Below are 23,990 nucleotides of genomic sequence, written 5' to 3'. Positions count from 1 at the left end.
ACATTTCATCACATAGGACTTCTGAAATGCAAAACAGTGTTCTAAGAGCTCAAAAGGGAAAAAAATACTCATTAGAAAATAAGACAGAGTATGGGAGAAGTTGGAGAATATCAGTGCACTAGAACTGACTGAATTTCAAACGTTACCAGAGAAGACAGACTGAAATTAATGCAAGCTCAGGAATTTGTGAAAAGGAAGTTTATCAAAAGAAGTGGAAGTCCTGGAACTGTAGCTGAGAAGATGCAGACAATTTGGAAGATAAAGTATATTGGGAAATGAGGAAGAAAAAAGTTTTTTCTAGACTAGACTAGAAAGAGTAGATACACAAAACTGGACTAAGAGAGGACCGAGCAAGTGGCAAAAGCAGACTGCTTCATATGACATCTTTGGCATATAATTATTTTCAGACACATATAGTAGTCAAGATCCTACAGCACTCATGATCAAGAGTACATGATTAAACATATAACTACCTTGACTTTTTAGTTCTACCTCAGCTAAACAGCATACAAATGGAAAGACACAAAAAACATCTGATCTAAAAACATCTGATCTTAGTGTAAGCACATACAAGTGCATCTTCATAGAATAAAATATTAAACCTTGAGAACCTGTCTCCTGTTGTTTCATGTCATCTCCAATATTTACCACACTGGCACTGCATGGCAATGATGGGGATCCCTGTTCTGTTTCACTGTTATCTGGAAAAAAAGAAAAAATCTTTTCAGCTATTTTATGTTGTAATATTCATCAAGCTCACAGGTATGCTTCAGGGCATTGACTCTCTCTTCCATTGGACTTCAGAGTACAGTAGCCCCATTTGACAAATGGAGTCTGGCATAGGGGGCCCAGAAGAAACATCACATTTCAAAGACATTGTCTCTCCTCTTAACACTTTGCCTTCTCCAAAGAGTTTTCAATAAAACAAACAAACAACAAAAAAGCACAACTACCAGTACCTGCATTTCTATCACTGAAAATATATCTAAATACATTTCTTAGCATTCTTGTATTAACTTTTTTTTTTGTTTTTTTTCATGCAATTCAGGAAGTTGACACTGAAAACAAAAATGCTAGAGACTTGGAGACTTGCATAACTGACATACTTTTCATTTGCAGAAAACCTCTACCACAAAGTTCTGTTATCTCTGTTGCTGACTGTCAGATGTCTTGAACATCTATTGGCTGGAGAAACAGCACTGAGTATTTTGTCTTTATTTTTTGCAAAAGCTGGGAGCAAGAGGATGACATACAGATAACATACTCCTGGGTGTTTGAAAATCTTGCACACGGTGGGTATTATGCCACAGCTGATGAATTATGACGTACTTTTACTAATACCAAACTATAACACAAGTAGCTGTTTGTGCATCCAGCCTCCGCTCAGGTATCCTGCGTTCAAGCACACTGACTTCCAATATCTGGCACATATACTTCAATATGTGCAGAGTATATAAGATTAAGCTTCACTAATCTCATGTTATCAGCAGCAAAATTAATATGGTTCTTTAGCTTATGAATATTGTACACACACATCAGATTATTAATAACCTCTAGGTGTAGGCCACACCTCTCGTACATGGAGCTTGTGACACGGAAGAGTGAAAGGAGTTAAGATTTGCTTTTGCTCATTGAGGAGGCTATCTCTCTGCTTGCTTTCGAATGCAGCTTTCACTCTTGAGCATGAATAAAAGATTTGCTACATTCTTGCCATTTGAAGATTTGCAAGATCAAAATCTTGAAGCAATTCAGACAGAAGAGCAATGTAGGGCAGAAATTTCAATACTCAATTCAAAAATGTAGCAAATAATACCATTATGTCTACAAGATTAATCAAACCATAGTAGACCACATTCTGCCTTCATGTACAGCAGCTCTGCCCAGCAGCTCTGCCAACAGTAATAGCTACCCAGAATGAATCTGGCCTATTTTATTTCCAGTTTGCAATTGAGAAGAAAAATGTTTCAAGTCAACTTCAAAGCAAAGTCAGTTTTAATTACCTTTGGCTGTGCTACTATCCTTTGTTTGGAACTGTAAGTCCTTTTCAACAGAAGCACTGAAGTCCTCCTGGGGCGGAATATGATTTTCCTGCTTAAGACCTCTTCTGATCAAAGTGAGCCGAACCGTTTGTCCTGTGTGCCGCAAAACGTCAACTGCTTGCTGGTTAGTAAAACCCTGAAGATCTGTTCCATCCACCTGCAGAATTAAGCAGCTTTTCAGTCCACCCAGAAAAAAAAAGTCCAGGGTAAAATAATACGGTGAGCTCTCAGCATCTGTTAGCCTGAGCACGAAACAAGTGTAGGGGCAAGAACAAAACCTATATGACTTAATGAAATTGGATGAGCGAAGCACTTCCACTGGAGTACTGCACAGCTAGGCGACAACCAGCACTACAGCACAGAGAGGGGAAGTGCTCGAGGTGCCCACAACGGTGCAGCTGGGCAGATCTGCTCTGCAAAGTGGGAGAAGACATAGCATGCGCTGTCCAGGGCATGCTGTCTGTCCATTGTGCAGCCTGTCTGCTTGACCACTTCAGCAATCTCTACCTCCAAGGAGAAAATACTGGGTGAATTAACCAACACAGCCATGGCTAGGAGTGCTGGGGACAGGAGGGTTAAGGAAGGATACACTGATCCATGGTGGTAAAAAGAACTAGAGAGCACAGTCATTCTGAGGCCAAGGAACCTCAGATACAGGGAATTCTACTACCGAACACCATGAAATCCCATTTCCCAATCAAACACAGTCACAACCAACCAGATGTTATCACTGGTTCATCATTTTAATATTTTAAAGATAAGATTTTGGCCTCTTCTGTTTGAAACTATCTCATTATCTCATTAATTCAGTGTTTTTTTCTGGAACTCAAAACTTTGGCATTGTTCAATTTCATCCCACTATCACTAGGACACACCCAATTTTATTCTTCTCCCTGCAAACTCTGTAATATCCTTTCTCAATTTACCCTTCCGTGCCTTAAATTTCTGAAATAGTTCTAATAATACTATGTTCCTGTAGTTTTTTCTGTCTATCTACACAACACATATATTTCATTATTTTAATTGCTCCTCCATGAAGAACGAATCCCTCTGGACTCTTAGTCATTTTGTTGTTCTTCTCTTAATTTCTTCCACCTCTGGTGCTCTTCTAAGTATAAAGTAACCAAAAATCACATGGGGTTATTCAATTTTTTCTCCATGCTTAAGTAAACCATATTTAAAAAATTTTAATTATTCTTTTGTCTGAGAACACTCAAATAATTTTCTTCTTCTGCATCTGCAGTAGAAGAAGCAAAAAAACTGCAATAATCAGGTTCAGCCATTTGTATTCAGCATGTAAATCATTACCAAAAAACATATACTTCCACAAACAAACATGCAGGTACATTTAGAGAGAGACATTAACTTGCTCTTAGTTCTGTCTAAGGAGAGATCTATGAGAGACAAAAAAATGCACTCCCTCTGTTCATGACCTGATTTTCACTAAACAAATAACATTTTGTGGATGAAAATACGTTCTTTTTTCTCTGAGCACCTAAAACTTTTATAACATACTTTTAAAAATCATTTTGAAAAGTTGTGCAAATTTAATCAAACTTTAAAACTTTGCACTTACTAAGATCCTACTCATAAGATATACACATGAAATACAGATTTTTTAAAGAAGTACAAGTTAGGAGTGGATAACATAATTAGAAAGAGAATGTGATCAAATATTCTATCAAAAAAGGCCTCATCCTTTCAACAGCATTTAAGTATTTTAAACAAGTACTATATAAGCAATTCTATACAATTTAAAGAAGCAGAATTTTGCAGACAAGTGATCTTGTTTCCTTTTGTGTTTACTTACAACTATAATTTGATCTCCCACATGGATTCTGCCATCATGTTCAACAGCACTGCCCTTTGTAATGCTTTTCACAAAGATACCAGAAGGTTCTGGGATGAAGAAACAGGAAAAATTAAATTAACTAATTTATTAAGAAACAACTTAAATAATGCAACAATCTCTAACTAATGGCACCAGTCAAAGAGAGAAAAAAAACCAACCCACAATCTCAAAGTAAGATAAGAAAATAATCATGAAGAAAAGTAATGATTTAAGTGAAACATAAATATTACTAAAGGATTAATGTCGGTTTGCATTGCACCAGCTTTCACTCAAAATCTTACAATGCCAAATTCACAATTCTTGCTGGAAAATAAAAAATATTCCAACTTAGTTTAACCTAAATATTGAAACCAACATCAACAAGGAACGTATCTCTGACTTTGGTCAAATTTGGACAGAAAATTCAGCTTCAGTATACTAATCTGGTAAACTCTGAATTTTCTATGTACTTAATAATTGCTTAAGAAAATGCATATTTGAATAACCAAATCCAGAAAATTATAAGCAAACAGGACCACAACTTACATTTGAACCAGCTTTTAAGTACAGATGCCAATATTAGATAAAACAAAAATTTAAAAAAAAAAAAAAAAAATCCCAAACCAAACCAAAAAAACAACAAAAAAAAAGCCACAAACAAACAAAAAAACCCTAAGACAGAACTATTTTAGACAGTTATTAATTTTGAATCAGAAGAGAAAGGAATATATAGAGAACATCTACAGAAGCGACGTTTTACTAAAAGAAATTCATTTCAGGAGAAACACACTTGCCTGTGAAACAACTTCAACAGCTCAATAAAGTGAAAATCTCTGGAGTTTCTACATGCACATTTTGCACATCATACATGAAACTGAGAAAAATAACAGCGTAAACAGGCATGAAATCAGGTCTGACAGTTACAGGCCTGTAACACTGATTTCAGAAATCTCAAAAGAATCTACTTTCTCTCAACAAATGTTCCCACTGTTAAATGAATATGTTTGATATGAAGATAATTCACTATGAAATGCATTCTAAAAGTTGTCAGATCCTTTACAGACCTGAAGTTAACTTTTTACTGGCCCTTATTATGACAAAAGTTAGCAGGAAGGAGGGCTAATGATCCAATTCAGCTTAGGAAAAATAAGATTACAAATATATTAAAGTCATATCACTGACAAGTCTCTTTTTTTTTTTTTTAAGCTGTTGTTTCCACAACAACTGGTCTTACTGAATTCCAGACATTCTTATATCCTGTAACAGCTGTATGATAACACAAAAAGTTGTTATTTGTCATTCATGAAAGATTCAGCCATGGATCTTTTTGTCCAGTAGTTTTATTGCTACTTCTCTGACAGCAAAGTTATCCTGTAACTAAGTGTTAAGTCACAAAACTGAGTTACCTAATCAGTTCCTAGGTTAAGAATATTCTACATAGATACACACAGCACAGTAATTTCAAATCGAAGACTGGTGATACCCAAACACTAAATCAGTTAAAATACGCTCTCAGATCTATCACATGTTCTGCATTTTAATTTGTCTCTTAAAGATTCAACTGGAAGCTGCTAAACAGTGGACTTGCACAACCTGTGACCATCCTGTCCTATGCAACAAGACTGTTAAAATTTAGTCCAGATTTTCCAAGTCGACAAACTAAGCTATATACTGCCAATAATGCAGAGTGCACCTATCCATACATTTTTCTAACAATATATATGTGGGTGCAAGTCAAAGCAATAGCTCTTTGAGAAGTTTTACAACACATTCAACAAATATCCCTTCCTAGCAATACCAGGTTTGCCAAATCCCCCCTAGGGAGGCCTAACAGAGTTCAGAATAATTTTTCAGAAGAATGCAGTGGAAACTGCAAAGTAAAAATACACAGAACCGTACACGAATATTGTTGCATGTGTTTATTGAAATAAGCTTATTTATTGTCTGCCACAGTCCACGGGCCAACAAACATTTATTGTATCTATATCTATTGTATTCTTGATCTGCCAGCAGCACTATTCACATTGTTAACAATTTAATAGCAATACCTTCTCAAACTACTCAAATGGCTAACGTATTACCTTGTAAGAGCCTTTTAAAAACGAAAATGTAATTTTAAAAGCCCAGCTATTTCTAACAAAGAGGGCTCAACCTATTTTAGAACTGTTTTTCAAAAACATATAAACATAAGCTTTAGCCAAAAGTGAAGATAAAAATTGATTTAAAAATAGAGGTGGGATTCTATAATAACACCAACTGCTTTTATTCTGAATGTCCTTCTCACTAAAGGAAAATAATTCTTTTTCCCTTACGAACTTTAAATAGATTTTCATATTGTCAAGGGTTCTTTTAAGAGATGCTATACCAAAATTAAGTCTTGGATGCATATATACCATAGTATGCAATAGATTGTATAGTAAAGTGCAGAAATCTACCATTACCTGATGTTTTGTCTCCAATGTAACCAGCAATAGTTATTCCTAAACCTTGGTTGTTTTTAGTAAGTTCAACATTAAATTTCTCCCCATCTTCACAGCCATCAATAGAAGCATCTGCCTAATAAGAAAACAGTGATTAGGTTTTTTTTTTCTTTAAAGATCCTTCACATTCTTTAATGTCATTAACATGTAAAATTAGATGCAATCATAAAAAAGAAAGTGCAAACTTTCCTTACACTCTTTGCTGTTCACCAGAGAAATAAGAAATAGGTTAACACTTGTCATTGTGAAGCCATACAGGGCAGGTCATGTACTCTCCACCCCATTGCTCCAGCATATTACCTCTAACCTATAAAAGCATTATTTGATGACTAAAATAATCGGTGAGATTTGTACAAATTGAATAATGAATTGCTTGTACAATAATTTAGACATATATGTATATGAATACATAGCTTGCTGCCCTTCTGGTGCCTCCTCTGAACCAGCTTTACATGGTTGGGTAATTAAAAAGAAGAAAAAAGGTCATAATTCTATTTTGTATGCTATTTGTTTAAATTTCTCTGCAATAAATACCGCTATGTTTTTTAAACCTGTCAAAAATTTGGGAGTAAATAATTAATTTATTTACTGTTAATGAAAGTAAAATACATATTAAAATCCCATTTTTACAATAGTGGTTTTGTAGTAAAAGAAAAAACTACATAGAAAAATTAATTTCAACTTTAAAAAAGTTTTGGATTTAAATTTTTCATCTTTCAGTTGTCTAAAACAGACAGTTTCTAGCCATTTCAATATCTGATATGTGATTACATATAAAAGGCTTTAATTTCATTGTATTTATATGGGCATCAATATTTATGCATACATTTAAACCAGGATTTCATAAAGTATAGCAGGATCCATCAAGATCCTGCTATACTCTTCTTTTATTCTGTGCTTTCTGCGTGCCAAGTAGCAGCTAATATTTTTTAAAGTGCAAATATGGCAACCAGGTAGATACTAATCAAACCTAGTTTGACTAGATAACTATACATGTGCCTAAAGAAAGAAGATTTCAGGAGAGCTATGACGCTACTTGCCAAGAGAATCTAATTCCAGTTCTTTATCTGAACAACTCCAACCAAAATCAAAATTAAACACAAGAAAAAGAAATTGCTACTGCATTAACCATCTCTCTACTTGATAATACAGGATTGCTTTGGCCAGAGGTAATACCACTAAAAAACTGATCTAATTTCTATAACCTCATGAATTTTTACAGGATAGACATCTACAGGTGAACATGACAAGAAGTGGTCATTTTGAAAAGCCATTCTGCTCTCAATAATAGCTGTAAGAGCATCTTGAAGTCTTCACTCACACTGTATTTGATTACAAGAAACTAACAAACCAAGCTGTTTGCATCATCATCTTCACTTCAGACCCAAATCAGTAAGTCTTGCACAACTGTTAACAAGGTGCTCCTTCCATGAACAAGACTTGTAGAAGTTTAAAAACAGCCTACCTTCTGTCAGAAGAGAGGTACCAGAAAGAAGGTATTGAAAAGTAAGGAAAAGGAGAAGAAGGTGTCAAAAAATTTAAATTTTGCCCCTTGGTTGCTTTGAGCTACTTCCTCAGTACTAGAAATTTTATACCTCCTGCAGCTGCAGATACTTCCTTCAACATTGCATCATATACTGGTGGTGAATGGTGTTGTATCCAGTTGTTGGCCAGTCACTAGCGGCATGCTTCAGGAATCAGTGTTGGGCACAGTCCTGTTTAATATCTTTATTGATGATCTGGATGAGGTAATTGAGTCTACCATTAGCAAATTTGAAGATGGCAACAAGTTCAGAGGGAGTGTCAATATGCTGGAGGGTAGGAGGGCTCTGCAGAGGGACCTGGACAGGCTGGATCAATGGGCCAAATCCAGTGGTACGAGATTCAACAAGGCCAAGCGCCAGGTCACATGCCTTTTGGCCATAACAACCCCCTGCAGCACTACAGGTGGGGAGAGAGTGGCTGGACAGTGGCCAGACAGAAAGGGACCTGTCAATAATGATTGAGAGGAAGATGAACATGAGCCAGTAGTGAGCCCAGGTGGCCAAGAAGGCCAATGGCATTCTGGCCTGTATCAGGAACCATGTGGCCAGCAGGACCAGGGAAGTGATTCTTTCCCTGTATGCGGCACTGGTGAGGCCCTCGCTTGAAATCCTGAGTCCATTTCTGGGCCCCTCAGTTCAGGAAGGATATTGTGGTGCTGGAGCAGGTCCAGAGAAGAGCAACGAGGCTGGTGAAGGGACTGGAGCACAAGTCCCATGAGGAGAGGCTGAGGGAGCTGGAGTTGTTTAGCCTGGAGAAGAGGAGGCTCAGGGGAGACCTCATCACTCTCTAGAACTGCCTGAAAGGAGCTTGTAGCCAGCTGGAGGTCAGTCTTCTCTGCGAGGCAACAAGCAGTAGGACAAGGGGGCACGGTCTTAAGCTGTGCCAGGGGAGGTTTAGGTTGGACATCGGGAAGAGGTTCTTCACAGAAAGAGTCATTGGGCATTCAAATGGGCTGCCCAGGGAGATGCTGGAGGCACCGTCCCTGGAGGTGTTTAAGGAAAGCCTGGATGTGGCACTCAGTGCCATGGTCTAGTTGACAGGGTTCTGTTTGGTCATAGGTTGGACTCGATCTCAGAGGTCTTTTCAAACCTAGTTGAGTTTGTGATAACCTCAAAAAGGCAAACGCTGAAGAAATATACACAGATTAACAGTGTATATCAAATTCAGCTTTTGTTTTGGGACCGATGTTTTTCAGACAAGTAATACTAGGGCTAAACATGGATCCTCTATCTAAAATGCAGAGGGTTTTTATGTCTCTCAGTGCTGTAAAGACACAAAAGTACCAGTTTGTCTCTCCTGCTAGATGCTCAGAAGCCTCCATGTTAAGATTAACTTTCTTTGCCTTATAGCCACAAAAGAGGGGATGTTTCTTTTCCACAGGTACCACTACAACGGACATGGGCAAAATGATGGTAATCATGCATAAATTTTTATGGCTTTTTTTCTTCTGAAGTGACCTGTTTGAAACATAAATTGTAACTGGTGAGAAAGTAAACCAGAAAGTCTTTCAAGGCCTAAATTCTATCTACCTGGAGGCTCAAAAACAATGAACTTTTTCTTCTCTCATTAATTTACTCCACATATTCACATTTATATATATCTGATCATAACCACATGTGACAAAACAGTACTGTTCCTGGCTCTTCTGAAACCAGACTTTGCTACAAACATGCAAATGACCTATTATGCAGAGGTTTTGAGCTGACAGGTCATGATAATATATACACCCTTTTTTAAGAGGCTGACAGTTGTAGAGGAGTAACAGCGCATAGTACGATCATCAGCAGGGGAATAAGGGTAGCAGCGGTCAACTTTATTCAGAAAACATCTAGCAAATGAGCAATGCCAGGTGATGTAGGAAAGAAGCAGGTGTGTGCTGGTTGGCACAGGGAGGAAATGTCTGATGAAGAGCTGGAATTATATGGAAAGAAGAAATATTTCTGGAGAGGAAAAAGACAAGTGGACAGAGAAATGCTACATAGTCAACTAGCTCTGTCTGAAGAAAAGACTTCATGGCTTCAGTTGTTTCTAATGTAATAACGTACCCTTGCAAAAACCCAGAACAAATTGTTTCAAATTATACTTATGGAAGTCCTAAACCTTAATCCCAAAAGTCTTTAAGAATATAGTAACTTGAATTGTGGACTCATTATGTTGCAAAGCAGTTTAAATTTAGTAGTAGAATGGCTAAGGCTTAAGTAAGAGGGTAGGCCTAGAAAGCAACACTTTACAGTAGTGAGTTAAGCAGCAGCCTTGTTCGTGGGAATAGAACGTACTGAAGAAGTAGAAACAATAATCAAAAGATTTAGTCAAGCATGTACGTAACGATTTGTACCTTAGATGTGGTAAGGGTCTGTTAAACAGTTTCTAGGGGGGTAGGACAACTTAAGCAGATTTATGATTAAGGTAGATGATTGTTAATTGTTATAAACTACTGCACCTGGGTTGCTATAGAAACTGTAATTGTTTTAGCCGTGAGAATACATGTAAACTTGTTTGTGTATAAAAGTTGAACTGAGAACGAGGGTCGTCGGAATCCTGACTTGGGGCGTTAGCCCGCAGGTTCCCGGGGCCCCGAATAAAGCACCCATAAACCGGCACTCTGTTGGTTTGTGTCTTTGTTTACGGGCAACAGTTTTGGCGACACCAGATGGAACTCCGGGGGTAGCTGGGCGGCTCACGAGCTGATCTACTCCATGCCGGCAACCAGGTGATTTCTGGGGAGACATCGACCCGTGCCCGACCCGCGCCCGCCGGACAACCCTCTAGGTAAGCCCGAAGGTGCTTTATTCTTTTAGGTTTGTTGGTTGGGAGCCTGCCTATAAGACGGGATAGTGAGTGTCCCGCTGGGTTGGGCTAAAGGTACCTTGGTTGGGAAGCCTAGGCGCTGGTCGTAAGACGCGGCGAAAGCTGCGCAGTACCAGCACTCGCCTCTCAGAGGGAGAATCGGCGAGTTGGTTTTGGTTTTGGTTTTGTTCTGGTTTATATTGTTGTGTTATCGTGCTGGTCGTTAAAAGTATTGTTTTGTGTTGTTGTGTTATTGTGAATTTGATGAATTTAGATTGTGGTGTGTGTGTGAGCAAGTAGCAAGCATGATGTCATTTAAAACCTTTAGAGCACTATCCTGCACAGAAAAAGATATCCCTAGCGATTCTCCGCTTGGTTGCTTGTTAAAACATTGGAAGGAAGGAAATCTTGGACAAGAGTTAAGCAAGAAACAGTTGATTGATTATTGTAATAATGTATGGCCTCAATATGAAACAGAAGGAATGCAGTGGCCCAGAAATGGATCACTGACTCTGGAAATTATAACCCCTTTGATGCGATATTTACGAGAGAATGAGAAGTGGGATGAAATACCATATCTGGATTTGTTTTATTATTTAGAACAAAACACTGAATGGCAAAAGGAATGTGGTATCTTAGTGTTGAAAGAACTGGAACTGGAGGATGATAAATGTAAGAAATGTCAAGAGCGGAGTATAAAGATATTGAAAGGATTGGATGATAAACATGAGCGGAAAATACGGTTTTCAGAACCAGAGGAGGATGTGTCTTTGTTAGTCTCCCCCGGAGTAACTCCAAGTGCGCCCCCGAGAAATAGTCTCCCTTCACGTGCAAGGGCACAATCACACACCATGCCCCCGTTAGAATCATCCTCGGATGAGGAAGAAACAGGGGGGGTGGGAATGTGACAGAACTCCTCTAGCAGAACGGACTCGGAGAGGGCGAAGGGAGAGGGAAAGAAGACGGGGAGGGGGGAGGGAGACAGACGTTTCGCTCTCACCCCCTAGATTGATGGCTCCCTTGCGAGAAGCGGTTGGAGCAGGCAGGGGAAAAATCATGATAAAAGTTCCTTTTTCGCCTAATGATTTACTAATTTGGAAACAGTCAGCTGGGACATATAGAGAAAATCCTGAGCGGGTGGCTCGTGTTATAAAAATGGTTATAAAAACACAAGACCCGGACTGGAATGATTTACAGGTATTAATAGATACAATTTTAGATTCAAGAGAAAAAGAAATGGTATTAAAGGTGATGGTGGAGAGAGCAAAGGAAAGGATTCGTACCCTGCCCTGGGCAGCGCGGGGGACGGTAAATGATTTTGTACCGCGGGAGGACCCCGACTGGGACGCTAATAACCCCGCAGATTATAAAAAGTTAAAAATTTACCAGGAATTATTGGTAGAGGGAGTTGTGGAAGACAGAGCCGGCTAGATTCAGACTTAAAGGTTGTTTTGGAAGTAGAGGGGGAGCCGACGGAATTTAGAATAGATACTGGAGCTAGTTTTTCGGCAATGAATAAATTGATGGGGCCACTAAGCGATTCAACTGCATGGGTGGTAGGAGTTTCAGGACAGGTAGAGGAAAAGGCGTTTTTGCGACCTTTAGGTATTAAATTTAGAGGAAAAGAACTAGACCATCAGTTTTTGTATATGCCTAACAGTCCTGAATGTTTATTAGGAAGGGATTTGCTTTCAGCCTTGCAAGCTAAAATTATATTTGAAAAAGGGAGAGTCAAGATAGAAATTCCAGAAGAAAATTTAGCAAAAATTTTTGTTGTGAAAGAAGTGGAAAAGGAAGAAATACCCCAAGAGATTGAACAGGCTGTTGTACCCTGGGTGTGGGAGACCGGGGTTCCTGGGAAATCTAAAGCTGCTACCCCAGTTAGAATAGAATTAGAAGAAGGAGCACAACCTGTTAGAGGGAAGCAATACCCAATTAGTTTAGAAGCTAGGAAAGGGATAGCTCCAATGATCACACAGTTTTTAATTTAGGGATATCAAAAGAATGTGAGTCGGAATTTAATACCCCCATATTTCCGATAAAAAAAAAAAAAAAAAAAAAAAAAAAAAAATGGTAAGTATAGGTTAGTGCAAGACTTGTTAACATCTGTTTCTGAGAAGTTTCAGTGGTTTACTGTGGTTGATTTGAAAGATGCTTTCTTCTGCATACCACTGGCACGAGAAAGTTGGAAAATCTTTGCCTTTGAATGGGAAAGTCCGGAGACAGGACGAAAGAGACAGCTCGCTTGGACTCGATTACCACAAGGATTCAAATGCTCACCCACGATATTTGGTAATCAGTTAGCAAAGGAACTAGAGGAATGGAAGACTACTCAGGTAAAAGAATCTCCTTTTCCATATATAATACTGCAATATGTAGATGACATTTTCTTAGGAGCTACAGAACAGGGACTTTGTCGTCAGTTAACTATTGAACTGTTAAACATGCTGGGCCAAGCAGGCTACCGAGTCTCAAAAGAAAAAGCACAATTAGTAAAACGGAAAGTTATCTATCTGGGATGTGAAATTTCCCAAGGAGTCCGGCGCCTGGGAACAAATAGGATTCAAGCAATATGTGCTATACCTGTGCCTAGAAATAATCAAGAACTGAGATCTTTTCTAGGAATGGTCGGATGGTGCAGGCTGTGGATTCCTAACTTCGGACTGACTGCTTGACCACTGTATGAAGCAGCAAAGGAGTCCAAGCTAACCTGGGGGACAGAGCAAGAAAAAGCATTCCAGGAACTGAAGAAAGCCCTCCAGGAAGCACCTGCCCTGGGACTACCGGACCCAACCAAGGAATTTCAGCTCTATGTTTGTGAGAGACAGCGAATGGCCTTAGGAGTCCTCACTCAGCGTCTAGGATCCTGGAAGAGACCGGTTGGGTACTTCTCCAAACGGCTAGACGCAGTAAGTGGGGGATGGCCAGGGTGTCTCAGAGCTGTGGCAGCGACGGTCATTTTAATACAGGAAGCACGCAAATTGACTCTGGGAAAACACATGATAGTGTATGTGCCCCACATGGTCATAGCAGTTCTAGGGCAAAAAGGGGGGCATTGGCTCTCCTCCAGCCGCATGTTGCAATACCAGGCTTTGTTGAGAGAACAAGATGATGTTGAACTGAAAATTACTAACCATCTCAACCCAGCAGAATTCCTTAGGTCTACACAGGAAGAAGGCACCCTGGAGCATGACTGTGTAGAGACCATTGAACAAGTCTACGCGAGCAGAAGAGACTTGAAGGACGAACCACTGACAGATCCTGACTGGGAGCTGTACACCGACGGATCTAGTTTTGTAGAAAACGGCAATACATAAGTCCTCAGCAGTGGCAATAATGCATGTCAGAGGACACCAGGCTGATCCAGGACGAGAGTTTCAGGGAAATCGATACGCTGACCAAGCAGCCAGGAGGGCTGCGAGAAAGGTATGGACTCAAATGGTTCTTTTACCAACCCGGAATAATCCAGCAATAGCATTCATGGAAGAGAAACCGCATTATTCACCTGAAGATGAGAAATTAGCTGTGATGATGGAAGCAAAGAAAAATATCAGGGGGTGGTATATCACTCCTACGAGACAGGTAATTTTACCAGTCAGAATAATGAAAGCAGTGCTTGAGATGGAACACAACAAGTGCCACTGGGGTGCAGAAGTATTAGTGAAATTCTTGAAAAACGAAATTTTCTCAAACCAGATGTTAACACTAGCTAAAAGGGTGAATGCAATGTGTCCTATGTGTATAAAGAATAATCCAGTAGTCAGGAAGCAAGTACAAATGGGAAAACTACAAGTAGGACAGTTACCAGGAGACTATTGGCAAGTAGATTTTTCTGAGTTGCCTAAGGCCCAAACTTTTAAATATCTGCTAGTGTATGTTTGTACCTTCTCAGGGTGGCCAGAAGCTTTTCCATGCAGGACCAATCAGGCAAAAGAAGTAGTGAAAACCCTTCTGAAGGAAATCATCCCAAGATTTGGAGTTCCCCTAGGGTTGTCCTCTGATCGAGGACCGCACTTTACAGCAGGGATAGTCCAAGATGTGTCAGCTGTATTAGGGATAACATGGAATCTCCATACACCATGGAGACCGCAGTCTAGTGGACAAGTAGAAAGAATGAATCAGACATTAAAAGGTCAATTGAAGAAGATCTGTCAGGAAGCCAAAATCCAGTGGCCCCAAGCAGTACCCCTCGCTCTGCTGAGAGTTAGGATTAAACCAAGGGAAAGAATAGGAGTAAGTCCATACGAAATATTGTATGGCAAGCCCTATCATGCGGCTACTTACCAAGGGGATCCTCATGTAGTGGGTGATCAGGCAGTATTTAACTATGTGTTATCTTTGAATAAGACCCTCACAGCCCTCAGAGGAGCGCTGCAGTGGAATCGGCCTCTGCCCCTGGAGAATCCGGTTCATGACATTTCTCCAGGAGACCAAGTCTACGTGAAAAACTGGTCAGTGGAACCATTAAAGGGAACATGGGACGGTCCTCGCCAGGTGATAATGACCACTTATACGGCGGTGAAAGTCGAGGGAATCGACAATTGGATCCATTACACCCGAGTCAAGAAGGTTCCAGTCTCATGGTCGGTAGAACCTCACTCACCTACAAAGATGGTATTTCGAGCCAACAATTGAAGATTGTGGTATTCCTGGGGTTGATAAGTTTAGCAGAGACCATCGTGAGAATTGAAACCCCAGATCCTTATTTGTTTGTACCAGAACACACTGATGTAAACTTAACTTGTCTGTTTTCAGATGACCAGGGAGCTGAATTAAGAGATGTCCACGTCAAGTGGAAACGGAGGGATCAAGATCGAATCATAACAGAAGGAGTGACAACAGTTTGGGATGCGACACAACAAAAGGGTTATACCGTCCTGCAGGTACCTGAGGTGTCTAAAACCGTAGAAGGGACATACATGTGTGTAGTTTGGATTCAAAGGAGTTTTGATTATGGGTATGTAGAAATACACATGATAAACACAACTCGGGAAATAATGACTAAGGTACAAGTTATACCCCCTAGGAAAACTCGACATGTGAGAGATCTGCAGATACCGAATAGAGAAATAGAACAGGAAAATTTAATTGTGGGCCTAATTCGAGATTTTGGGAAAGTACAAAACGTTACTAAAATTACTGCATGTCTCCCTATGCCTCATGCAGCAGGAGACCCAATTCCATGGGGAATAATTCCAGTGCCAGAAATACCCAAAATGTTTAAGAATATTACAAGGAATTGCAAATTTGTAACCATCACATGGAGCGAAACGGTAGATGTATGTTTATTAAGTGACAAAATGATGAAGAAGCAATGTGAACAGATGCCGGGATATTTCCGATGGGTAGTAATTGGGACATGGGTAACAAGTGAAACAATTAATGAATTAAAAGGATACTGTTTAGTTACAAATTCAACACACCCATGCTCTAAAGTTCCGGCTTCAGTAAAACGAGAAAAACAAGAAGAGGTCTGTCAAAATATTACCAGTTCTACAACCATGGAAGAATGGCAAACAATTTGGGGACCCAGCCTGCTAGAGACATATAGTTATATTGGAAAGGTACAGTGGTGCATTCACTGGAAGGGGAAAAAGAATCAAACTTATTCTACAAGAAATAGAGGGAATCATAATTGGAGGACAGAAACACATACAAAAGAGGATTGGAATTGTACCCGAATATATACATGTGATACCCCAGACGATGAAATAGGCTTAATGCCAGTCAAAGCCCTCCTGCAGTTAGGATGTGAGTGTCGAGGATATAACCATACTATTAAAGGACATGTGAGAAACATTGATTGTCACACTACTACAGTTAGAAGTCCCGGAAACCTAGTATGGGTCATGGGACATGGTCAATGGACCACCCACATACCACTAGACGGTCCGGTTGTACCTGTCACACTAGGGATACCTACTCTTTGTCCACTCTGGAGAAAAGAGAAGTTAACACCAGCAGAGATGCGATCACGGGAGAAAAGAGAAGTTAGTAATGACATTAATGATCTGGAACTAACAGATTGGCATGAGCCATCAGCAGGAGTTAAATTCGGATGGGCACTAGAATCTTTGTTTGCCCCAATTTCAACATATCGAAATAGAGAAATGTTGTTCAAATTGATGAGCCAGACCGAAAGGTTAGCAGCAGTCACTAAGAAAGGATTTAAAGATCTAAATTTACAATTACAAGCCACCTCTAGAATGACCATACAAAACCGCATGGCATTAGACCTGATATTACTCAAAGAACATGGAGTTTGCGGTTACCTGCATGCAAAGGATGAGCATTGTTGTGTACACATCCCAAATGTCACTCAAGAAGTAGAGAAAGATATTAATCAATTAGAACAAATTGACGAGAATGTTCATAAACTGCAGAAAGAAGCGGAACACAATTGGATAGGACAATTATTCAGCTCCCTAGGTCTCCATGTGTCAGGATGGATATCTTCTGTTATCCAGTACGGAATATTGATTGTAATAATTGTTGTCATAGCCATAACTGTTTACAAGTGTCTTTTAGGAATGATTGTAAAAGAAGGTCAACATACGAGACGAATCATGAAAGCTATAACAAAAAAAGAAGTAATCTCACCGCAAAATGGATCACCTCCCATCCATCAAGAAACTGCAACCTGAAGATTGCTGTATTTGAGCATCCTTGCAAGCAAAGCCTGAAGAATGCTCAAAAGGGGGGACTGTTGCAAAGCAGTTTAAATTTAGTAGTAGAATGGCTAAGGCTTAAGTAAGAGGGTAGGCCTAGAAAGCAACACTTTACAGTAGTGAGTTAAGCAGCAGCCTTGTTCGTGGGAATAGAACGTACTGAAGAAGTAGAAACAATAATCAAAAGATTTAGTCAAGCATGTACGTAACGATTTGTACCTTAGATGTGGTAAGGGTCTGTTAAACAGTTTCTAGGGGGGTAGGACAACTTAAGCAGATTTATGATTAAGGTAGATGATTGTTAATTGTTATAAACTACTGCACCTGGGTTGCTATAGAAACTGTAATTGTTTTAGCCGTGAGAATACATGTAAACTTGTTTGTGTATAAAAGTTGAACTGAGAACGAGGGTCGTCGGAATCCTGACTTGGGGCGTTAGCCCGCAGGTTCCCGGGGCCCCGAATAAAGCACCCATAAACCGGCACTCTGTTGGTTTGTGTCTTTGTTTACGGGCAACAATTATATTTAAATTCTCCCAGACTGTCAGATGAGAACATCACTATGGGGAAAGAAAATCCTGGCTTTTGAGAACATAAGGACAAAAGACATTCAAATAGTAAGTAAAAAGAAAGGAAGTTTATAGTAGATATTTGCAATGAGTTGAGTATATTCACTGTTGCTTACCTGTTTATCTGCTGTGGAGGTGGGTACTGGTGTACCTGGAGGAACTGCTGGAAGAGGTGGCTCATCAATAGGACCCCTTGCAATTACGAGTTTCACTCTATTTCCACACTGCCTTAGAACTTGTGCCACCTGCTCACTGCTCATTCCAGCTAGGTCTGTATCTCCAATTTTCAAGATGTGATCTCCACTACACAATCTCCCATGCTGGAGGAAAAATAATGATGAAAAAAATCTTTTAACATCCTGCTACTTCTTCCACGTACCGTATAGTTAGAAAAAGACTACATAGCTATAGTAACTTTTACGACATATGAACCAGGTGACTTTTTTTGGGTGTCAAGTCAATATCCTGAAAACATGGAGAAGAAAAGAAGGTTGCCTAACAGCACACTAATTTTACTTGGAATTTCCAAAGAAATACCCAGGAGATCATTTTTCAAACAGTCACCCAAGCACACAAAAATAAATGTGTTTAGTTATGATTACTACCTGCTGATATTTAACAACTACCTATAGACTTCAGAACTCCAGGTTTCATTTCCAAGTACACTTTTAAAGACAGCATAAAAACATTTATTCTGCTTTGCACTTCTATTTAAAAACTACTTCTCAGGATCAACCATAACTTCAAAATAAAATTAATTTCTCTCTTACTGTGATTCAGTTATTTATATTGCTTTACACTGGTTTACTCTCCTACTGATTTACCTTTAATTAGCAAAAATGCTTTATATGAATGTGGGCTATATGATGCGTATTAAAGAGACAGATCTGTAAAAGGAACCTATCCACCTGCTCAGGGAAAGAGTGCAGCAGTAAATATTCTCCATGAATCTCCAGGTTATCAGGCTGCTACTGCTGTCGTTGGAAGACTAACCAGTCTCTGTGCCTATTAAATCCTTGAAGATCATTAATGCAGCCCTGGGTACCTGTCCAACGGACAAGCTTGAAATCAGCTGTGATAACCAAATTCAATTCACATGAGCCCTTCAGGCAAGAGCAGAGCCTGCACTCTGAAGCAGACACATGAAATTACCTCTGCTCCAAGCCTCAGTAAGCCCAGCAGAGAGAAGCAGATTGTCTTAGCTGTTAGGGCAGAGCAAGTCAATCTTGGGAGTTCTCCCTACCCTTGACTACAACCAGTGCACTCATGAAAGAATTAAGAGTGTAAATGAATATTGACCAAACATGTATTATGTAACAGGTTTGAAAATGTGATTTAGAGCCTAGTCCAGCTTTTACAAATGTGCAAATCCCAGCACTAAACACACCTTTATATAAATATAAACTTATATAACTTTTATATAAATTTCACTACTTGTTCTTTTTTTTTTTGCATTTATGTGCATAAAAGCTACCAGTATTTAGCATGATCATAAAAGTAAAGGGTAACTGCACACCTTACTGAATGGTAACAGAAAGGTAGATTGAATGTACCTGATCAGCAACCCCTCCTGGGAGGATGGTTTTAACAATCACTCCAGTTGACCTTCCTCCCACTATCCCAAATCCCAGACCTGAGCCATCATTCACCAACTCTATGGTCTCCACATGCTGCCAGTGAACCTAAAAGGAACAAATACAAGCTTGCAAATGATTAAAAACATAGAATCATAGAACACATGATTTTTATAGGTATGAAAAGACCCTTAAGATTATCAAGTCAAAATCTTAACATAGGTATTAGAATTTGCAAACTATTTTCTCTTTTTTCTTGAGCATGTTTTTGATAATGGAAGGTTGGAGGAAGGTGGACATAAGAGACCTTTCTAACAATTACTATTTGGTGCAAGATTTCATAATTTTTAAGCAACAAATTGCTAGTTCCATAACAGGCAAGCTTCTCTGGTACAAAACAGAGCTAGGTAGTGGGTCAGACCTTTCAAGAACTTGTTGAATTATTTAAGCAGCAACCTAGGGCCACCCACCTTCATGCCCCTTTGCAATCAGTAAATACTGCTGCTACAAAATCTTGTATGACTAGAAATCTTCAGCTAACTGCATGTTCACGTTGGCCACTATAACAAAGCACAGGTGAAAGCAAAATCCCAATTTAAGGATTTTTAAGGCTGAAAGTAGCACCAAGCATTGCGAAGTAGGCATGAGCAGAATTGCCTCATGTAATGAGCAAAGATTTTTGCATTGTCTGATGTCAACAGCAGCAGAACAAAGTGGCTCTGATGGCAGACTTGATGTTCTGACAGGAGCAAAACTGCTCTGAAAGACAGACAAATGCTAGTTTGCTCATATGGGGCACTGCTTGAAGGGACAACTGGAAGCTCATGGTGTGCTTTCTCTTGAAGAATACGCCACACCGTACACTCATCGGAAACTTGAAACTGCAGCTGGTCCTACATTAGGTAGGATCTTGAAGGAAGCATTTATTTTGGCATAATCCAGGTATTGCAAATTCAAAGCCCTGTGGTACCTGTTTGGAAATCCACAGTCTTAACATAAACCAATGATGATCACCCAAAGCCTGAAGGAAAAAGGACAGCACCTAATACGCTGCATTTGAAAGCAAAGAGAAAACAAGCACTGGGAAAAGCACGCTAAAAAACCAAAAGCTGTGGTATGTTTAAAAGGAACATTTTTTCAAGCAAGGGAAGTTGTTTGGAGAATACAGAGGCAATCACATAGAGAAAAGTGTCATAGCAATATTGGAAGAGAGTAGGCCTCTCCTATGTGCTGGCAGGAAAGCTAAGGTCAGTCAGCTGCATTCCTGCACACAGATGAAAAGAATAATTCTGACACTCTTTCACTAAAAATTTTATGCTAATGATTAAAAAAACCACTAAACCAGCTGCTTTTTTCAGACCAATTGCTCTCTATACTGCTGGTTATCGACTCCCTTAAAGAAGGGCCACAGATGACTGAACAGCAAAACCTACAGAAACTAAAGACAGGTTGTTTCATCCCAGGACAACAAGGTATTACATGAGTAAGACACCAGCATTCAAAAGAAAGGAATTGTAGCAGAGCTGTTTTCTGGGGGGTCCTAAAATGCATCCATGCATTTTAATGTTACTTGTTACTCTACTTGGATCCCCGACGCTAACAGAACAGAGAAACAAACACACAAGTACCCATTCAGCTGGTGGTGTGGATCAGATTGCAATGCCTCAAAAAATTCTGTTTGCCCAAGCAGAAGGCAAGGAAAAAAAAAAATCTTGTTTACTGCAATCTCAAAATAAAGCTTCATCAAGGTAAATACGCTATATTTGCACTGGTAGATACAGATAATTTGGCAGATGAGAGGAAGGAATACATCCAAGATGAAGATTTCCCCCCAGTAAACCTGAATATTTTCTACTCTTTGCAAGGGCAAGGTACAGTAAAGATAAATAGAAGAAAAGCCTCGAGAAATTTGAAGGCGTGTATATACAAGTTACAAAAAATGTCTCAAAATCCTATATGCAGTAAGTACATACATGACCAGAACTGAATACACAGATGTTTGAGGTATACTCACCGGGTTGGAATGGGCTGAAACTGTACTAGCAGCAGATGGAGACCGGGAAACTACAGGACTGATGAGCTGAGGAAAAGTGCCCCTGGCCACAACTAGCTGGACATTATCTTTTGCTTTCTGCAGGATGCTGATAGCCTGTTGATGCGTAATTGTCTGATCAAGGGCTTGTCCATTAATAGCAAGGATTTGATCTGCTTCCTTCAGCTTTCCATCTCTGTCACATAGATGTAAACAGGGAAGGGGGATGACAAAATAAACAAATCAGAAAAACCAAGGAAGCATTGCCACAGAAATTGCAATATTTTGACAATTTTCCAGTATTTTTAATAACCCAGTCTCTATTCCCCCCACTTTTTAATCCCTCCCTGCAGTTTTGCTGAAAGGAGTTGATGCGGCACCCTGGTGATTGCTTCCTTTGAAGCTAATCCCACTGCCACTGTCCCCTGGCTACTACCCCCTAGCCAGCTTTCTTCTCCCCATACCCCCATGCGAGACTAAGCATATTAATCTCAGTCACTCCCAAACACAGCCTAGGAGCTTGTGTTTATTCCTGACTTTGAGCCTCTTGCTTTATACATCAAGTGCTCCACTTCGTTCAGTGCCCCCATCCTGAATATTCATCAAACTGTGGAGTGGAACACACTTTCATCAAGATGTTACAGAAACAAATTTTGTTTTGATGAAAAACAAGGAAAAAAAAGGAAAAGAAAAAAGAAAAAAAAAGAAGGCTAGGGAAATAAAAAAAGAGAATGAAAATGATAAAACAGATCCCTTTTATGCAAAGGGAAAAAAATTAAAAAAAAACCTCTTTGCTTTCTGACAAAGGAAGCACTACTGTAAAATTACACACTGAGCCCTTCCCTAGACCTAATCCAAAGGAAGTGCATGAAGTCCACAAAGTTGAATTACCTGCTACTTCCTTCACCAATTCTTTGCATCCTAAAGTGCCAACACTTCGAAAACAAAGGGCAGCAATGAAAACAAGGATCCCTACTACACCAGCTTTTGTGAGTACCTACACGGTGGAAGCTCAGTTACAGCATTCAGGAAAAAGAATTTCACTTGTGAATTCGAACTGTTTTCCAGAGTGCTCTTGAAGACTTATTATTGCCAGGGCCTTTCTCATTTATGACCCCTGAAACAGTTGTTGAATGTTTCTCTTCTGGACAATGAATCAGGCAGGGCCTGATTCAGTAAAGACAGGTCTCATCTCCATGCAATAAAAGAAGTAAAAGCAAATACCACTTGAACGGGAAGAAAGAAAAAAGGGGGAAATTTAGGCAAATTAGAAAATATTGTGAATAAGTAGAGCATGATGCTTTCTGTAACTGAATTAACTCTGCAGACCATGCTCTGGCCTCTGTTAAAAATACAGTGTACAGATCACAAATAATCCAAAAACTTCTCCCTACAGTACAGCAAAAAATAGAATTAACATGACTCACACCTCCCCACACAACATACAGAGTTCACTGCAAAGTAGCTCTGGCCAGGTTCCTTGATCACTGATACACCTCACCAGCCTGCAGTGAACCCTGCACTGCTGCCGTTTACCACTAGGTTTGTTTGCTCCCTTGGGCTGTTCTTACAGCAGAAATCCATTTCTCTCAACACTCCTTGTGAAATTTGAGTTTAAGCCTAAAGTATATTTTCAGCAAGCTATTATTATTGCTGAGCTTCTGTAACATCAACTTACTATCTCTTTGAATATCTCTGAGTTTAGGTCAAGCCTTGCTTGACTTTAAAGCTTGTTTTCCCACCTGCTCAGTGGGCCATACCTTACAAATAACACTGCTAGTTACAGCTGACTATTTTGCATAAAATTAGTCAGTGCATTCGAGGATGGCAAAATATGGATTTCAGTGTTAAAAGACACAACGAAGAATGGCAGCCTCCCCTTTTTCCCTATTTAAAAGGAGATATTATAAACAAACCACAGAGAAGGATATAAGTAGTTTTAATAAATTCAGAACACATCATATGTTGTCCTGTTCCAACATCACAAAAATTGCAGTGTTAAGTAATTTTACATCTGCAATGATGCTTAGGATATGAGAGAAACATGCTCTTGTACCACAAAAATAACAGCACTAACACAACTAAACTGCACTGTCATATTAACATTTGGGATAGTAAAATATTCCAATAGTTTTCTTACCTATGTGCCACACTTCCCTCCTGGATTTCTTGCACAAATATTCCTAGTTCTCCCCTGTTTTCACTCTTGAGTCCCACAACACTGAAGCCCAGACCACCACTTAGAGGTTTAATAAGCTCAATTGTCTCAACAAGACGACCCTATTCAGCAGAAGTTAAAAAAAAGGGTACAAATGTTAAAAGGTTAAAAATGTTGAAAAGTAGTAATAATGAATGTTATAAACAACTTGGAAATTAGTTGCTAATTTGCCAGTTACAGTTACAGTTGGGCAAGACTATACAAGCTAATAACTGAAACATAGTTGTTCATTTCCGATTTTTTCCTAT

General features: G+C 39.4%; 1 protein-coding gene across 11 annotated transcripts in view; it reads right to left on the bottom strand.

Moving 5' to 3' along the window:
* Positions 1 to 23,990, bottom strand: part of MPDZ (multiple PDZ domain crumbs cell polarity complex component) — a 117,943-nt gene that overhangs the window by 76,331 nt on the left and 17,622 nt on the right. For 8 of the 11 annotated variants that reach the window (XM_051768170.1, XM_051768171.1, XM_051768174.1 and 5 more), the window contains exons 5-12: positions 23,665 to 23,804; positions 21,507 to 21,720; positions 19,472 to 19,600; positions 18,035 to 18,238; positions 6,312 to 6,426; positions 3,850 to 3,938; positions 2,001 to 2,196; positions 603 to 701 (exon numbers count right to left, since the gene is read on the bottom strand). In XM_051768170.1, coding sequence (XP_051624130.1) covers positions 603 to 701; positions 2,001 to 2,196; positions 3,850 to 3,938; positions 6,312 to 6,426; positions 18,035 to 18,238; positions 19,472 to 19,600; positions 21,507 to 21,720; positions 23,665 to 23,804 — 1,186 coding nt within the window. The remainder of the gene's footprint in view (positions 1 to 602; positions 702 to 2,000; positions 2,197 to 3,849; positions 3,939 to 6,311; positions 6,427 to 18,034; positions 18,239 to 19,471; positions 19,601 to 21,506; positions 21,721 to 23,664; positions 23,805 to 23,990) is intronic. The other 3 variants (XM_051768173.1, XM_051768172.1, XM_051768180.1) reach the window with 1 other exon arrangement.

The sequence above is a fragment of the Manacus candei genome, unplaced genomic scaffold (genome assembly GCF_025592945.1).
Source record: "Manacus candei isolate 608988 ecotype Guabito, Panama unplaced genomic scaffold, ASM2559294v1 h1tg000093l, whole genome shotgun sequence".
Classification (NCBI taxonomy): domain Eukaryota; kingdom Metazoa; phylum Chordata; class Aves; order Passeriformes; family Pipridae; genus Manacus; species Manacus candei.
The sequence above is the reverse complement of the archived record's forward strand: the minus strand, read 5'-3'. Positions and strand labels throughout refer to the sequence as shown.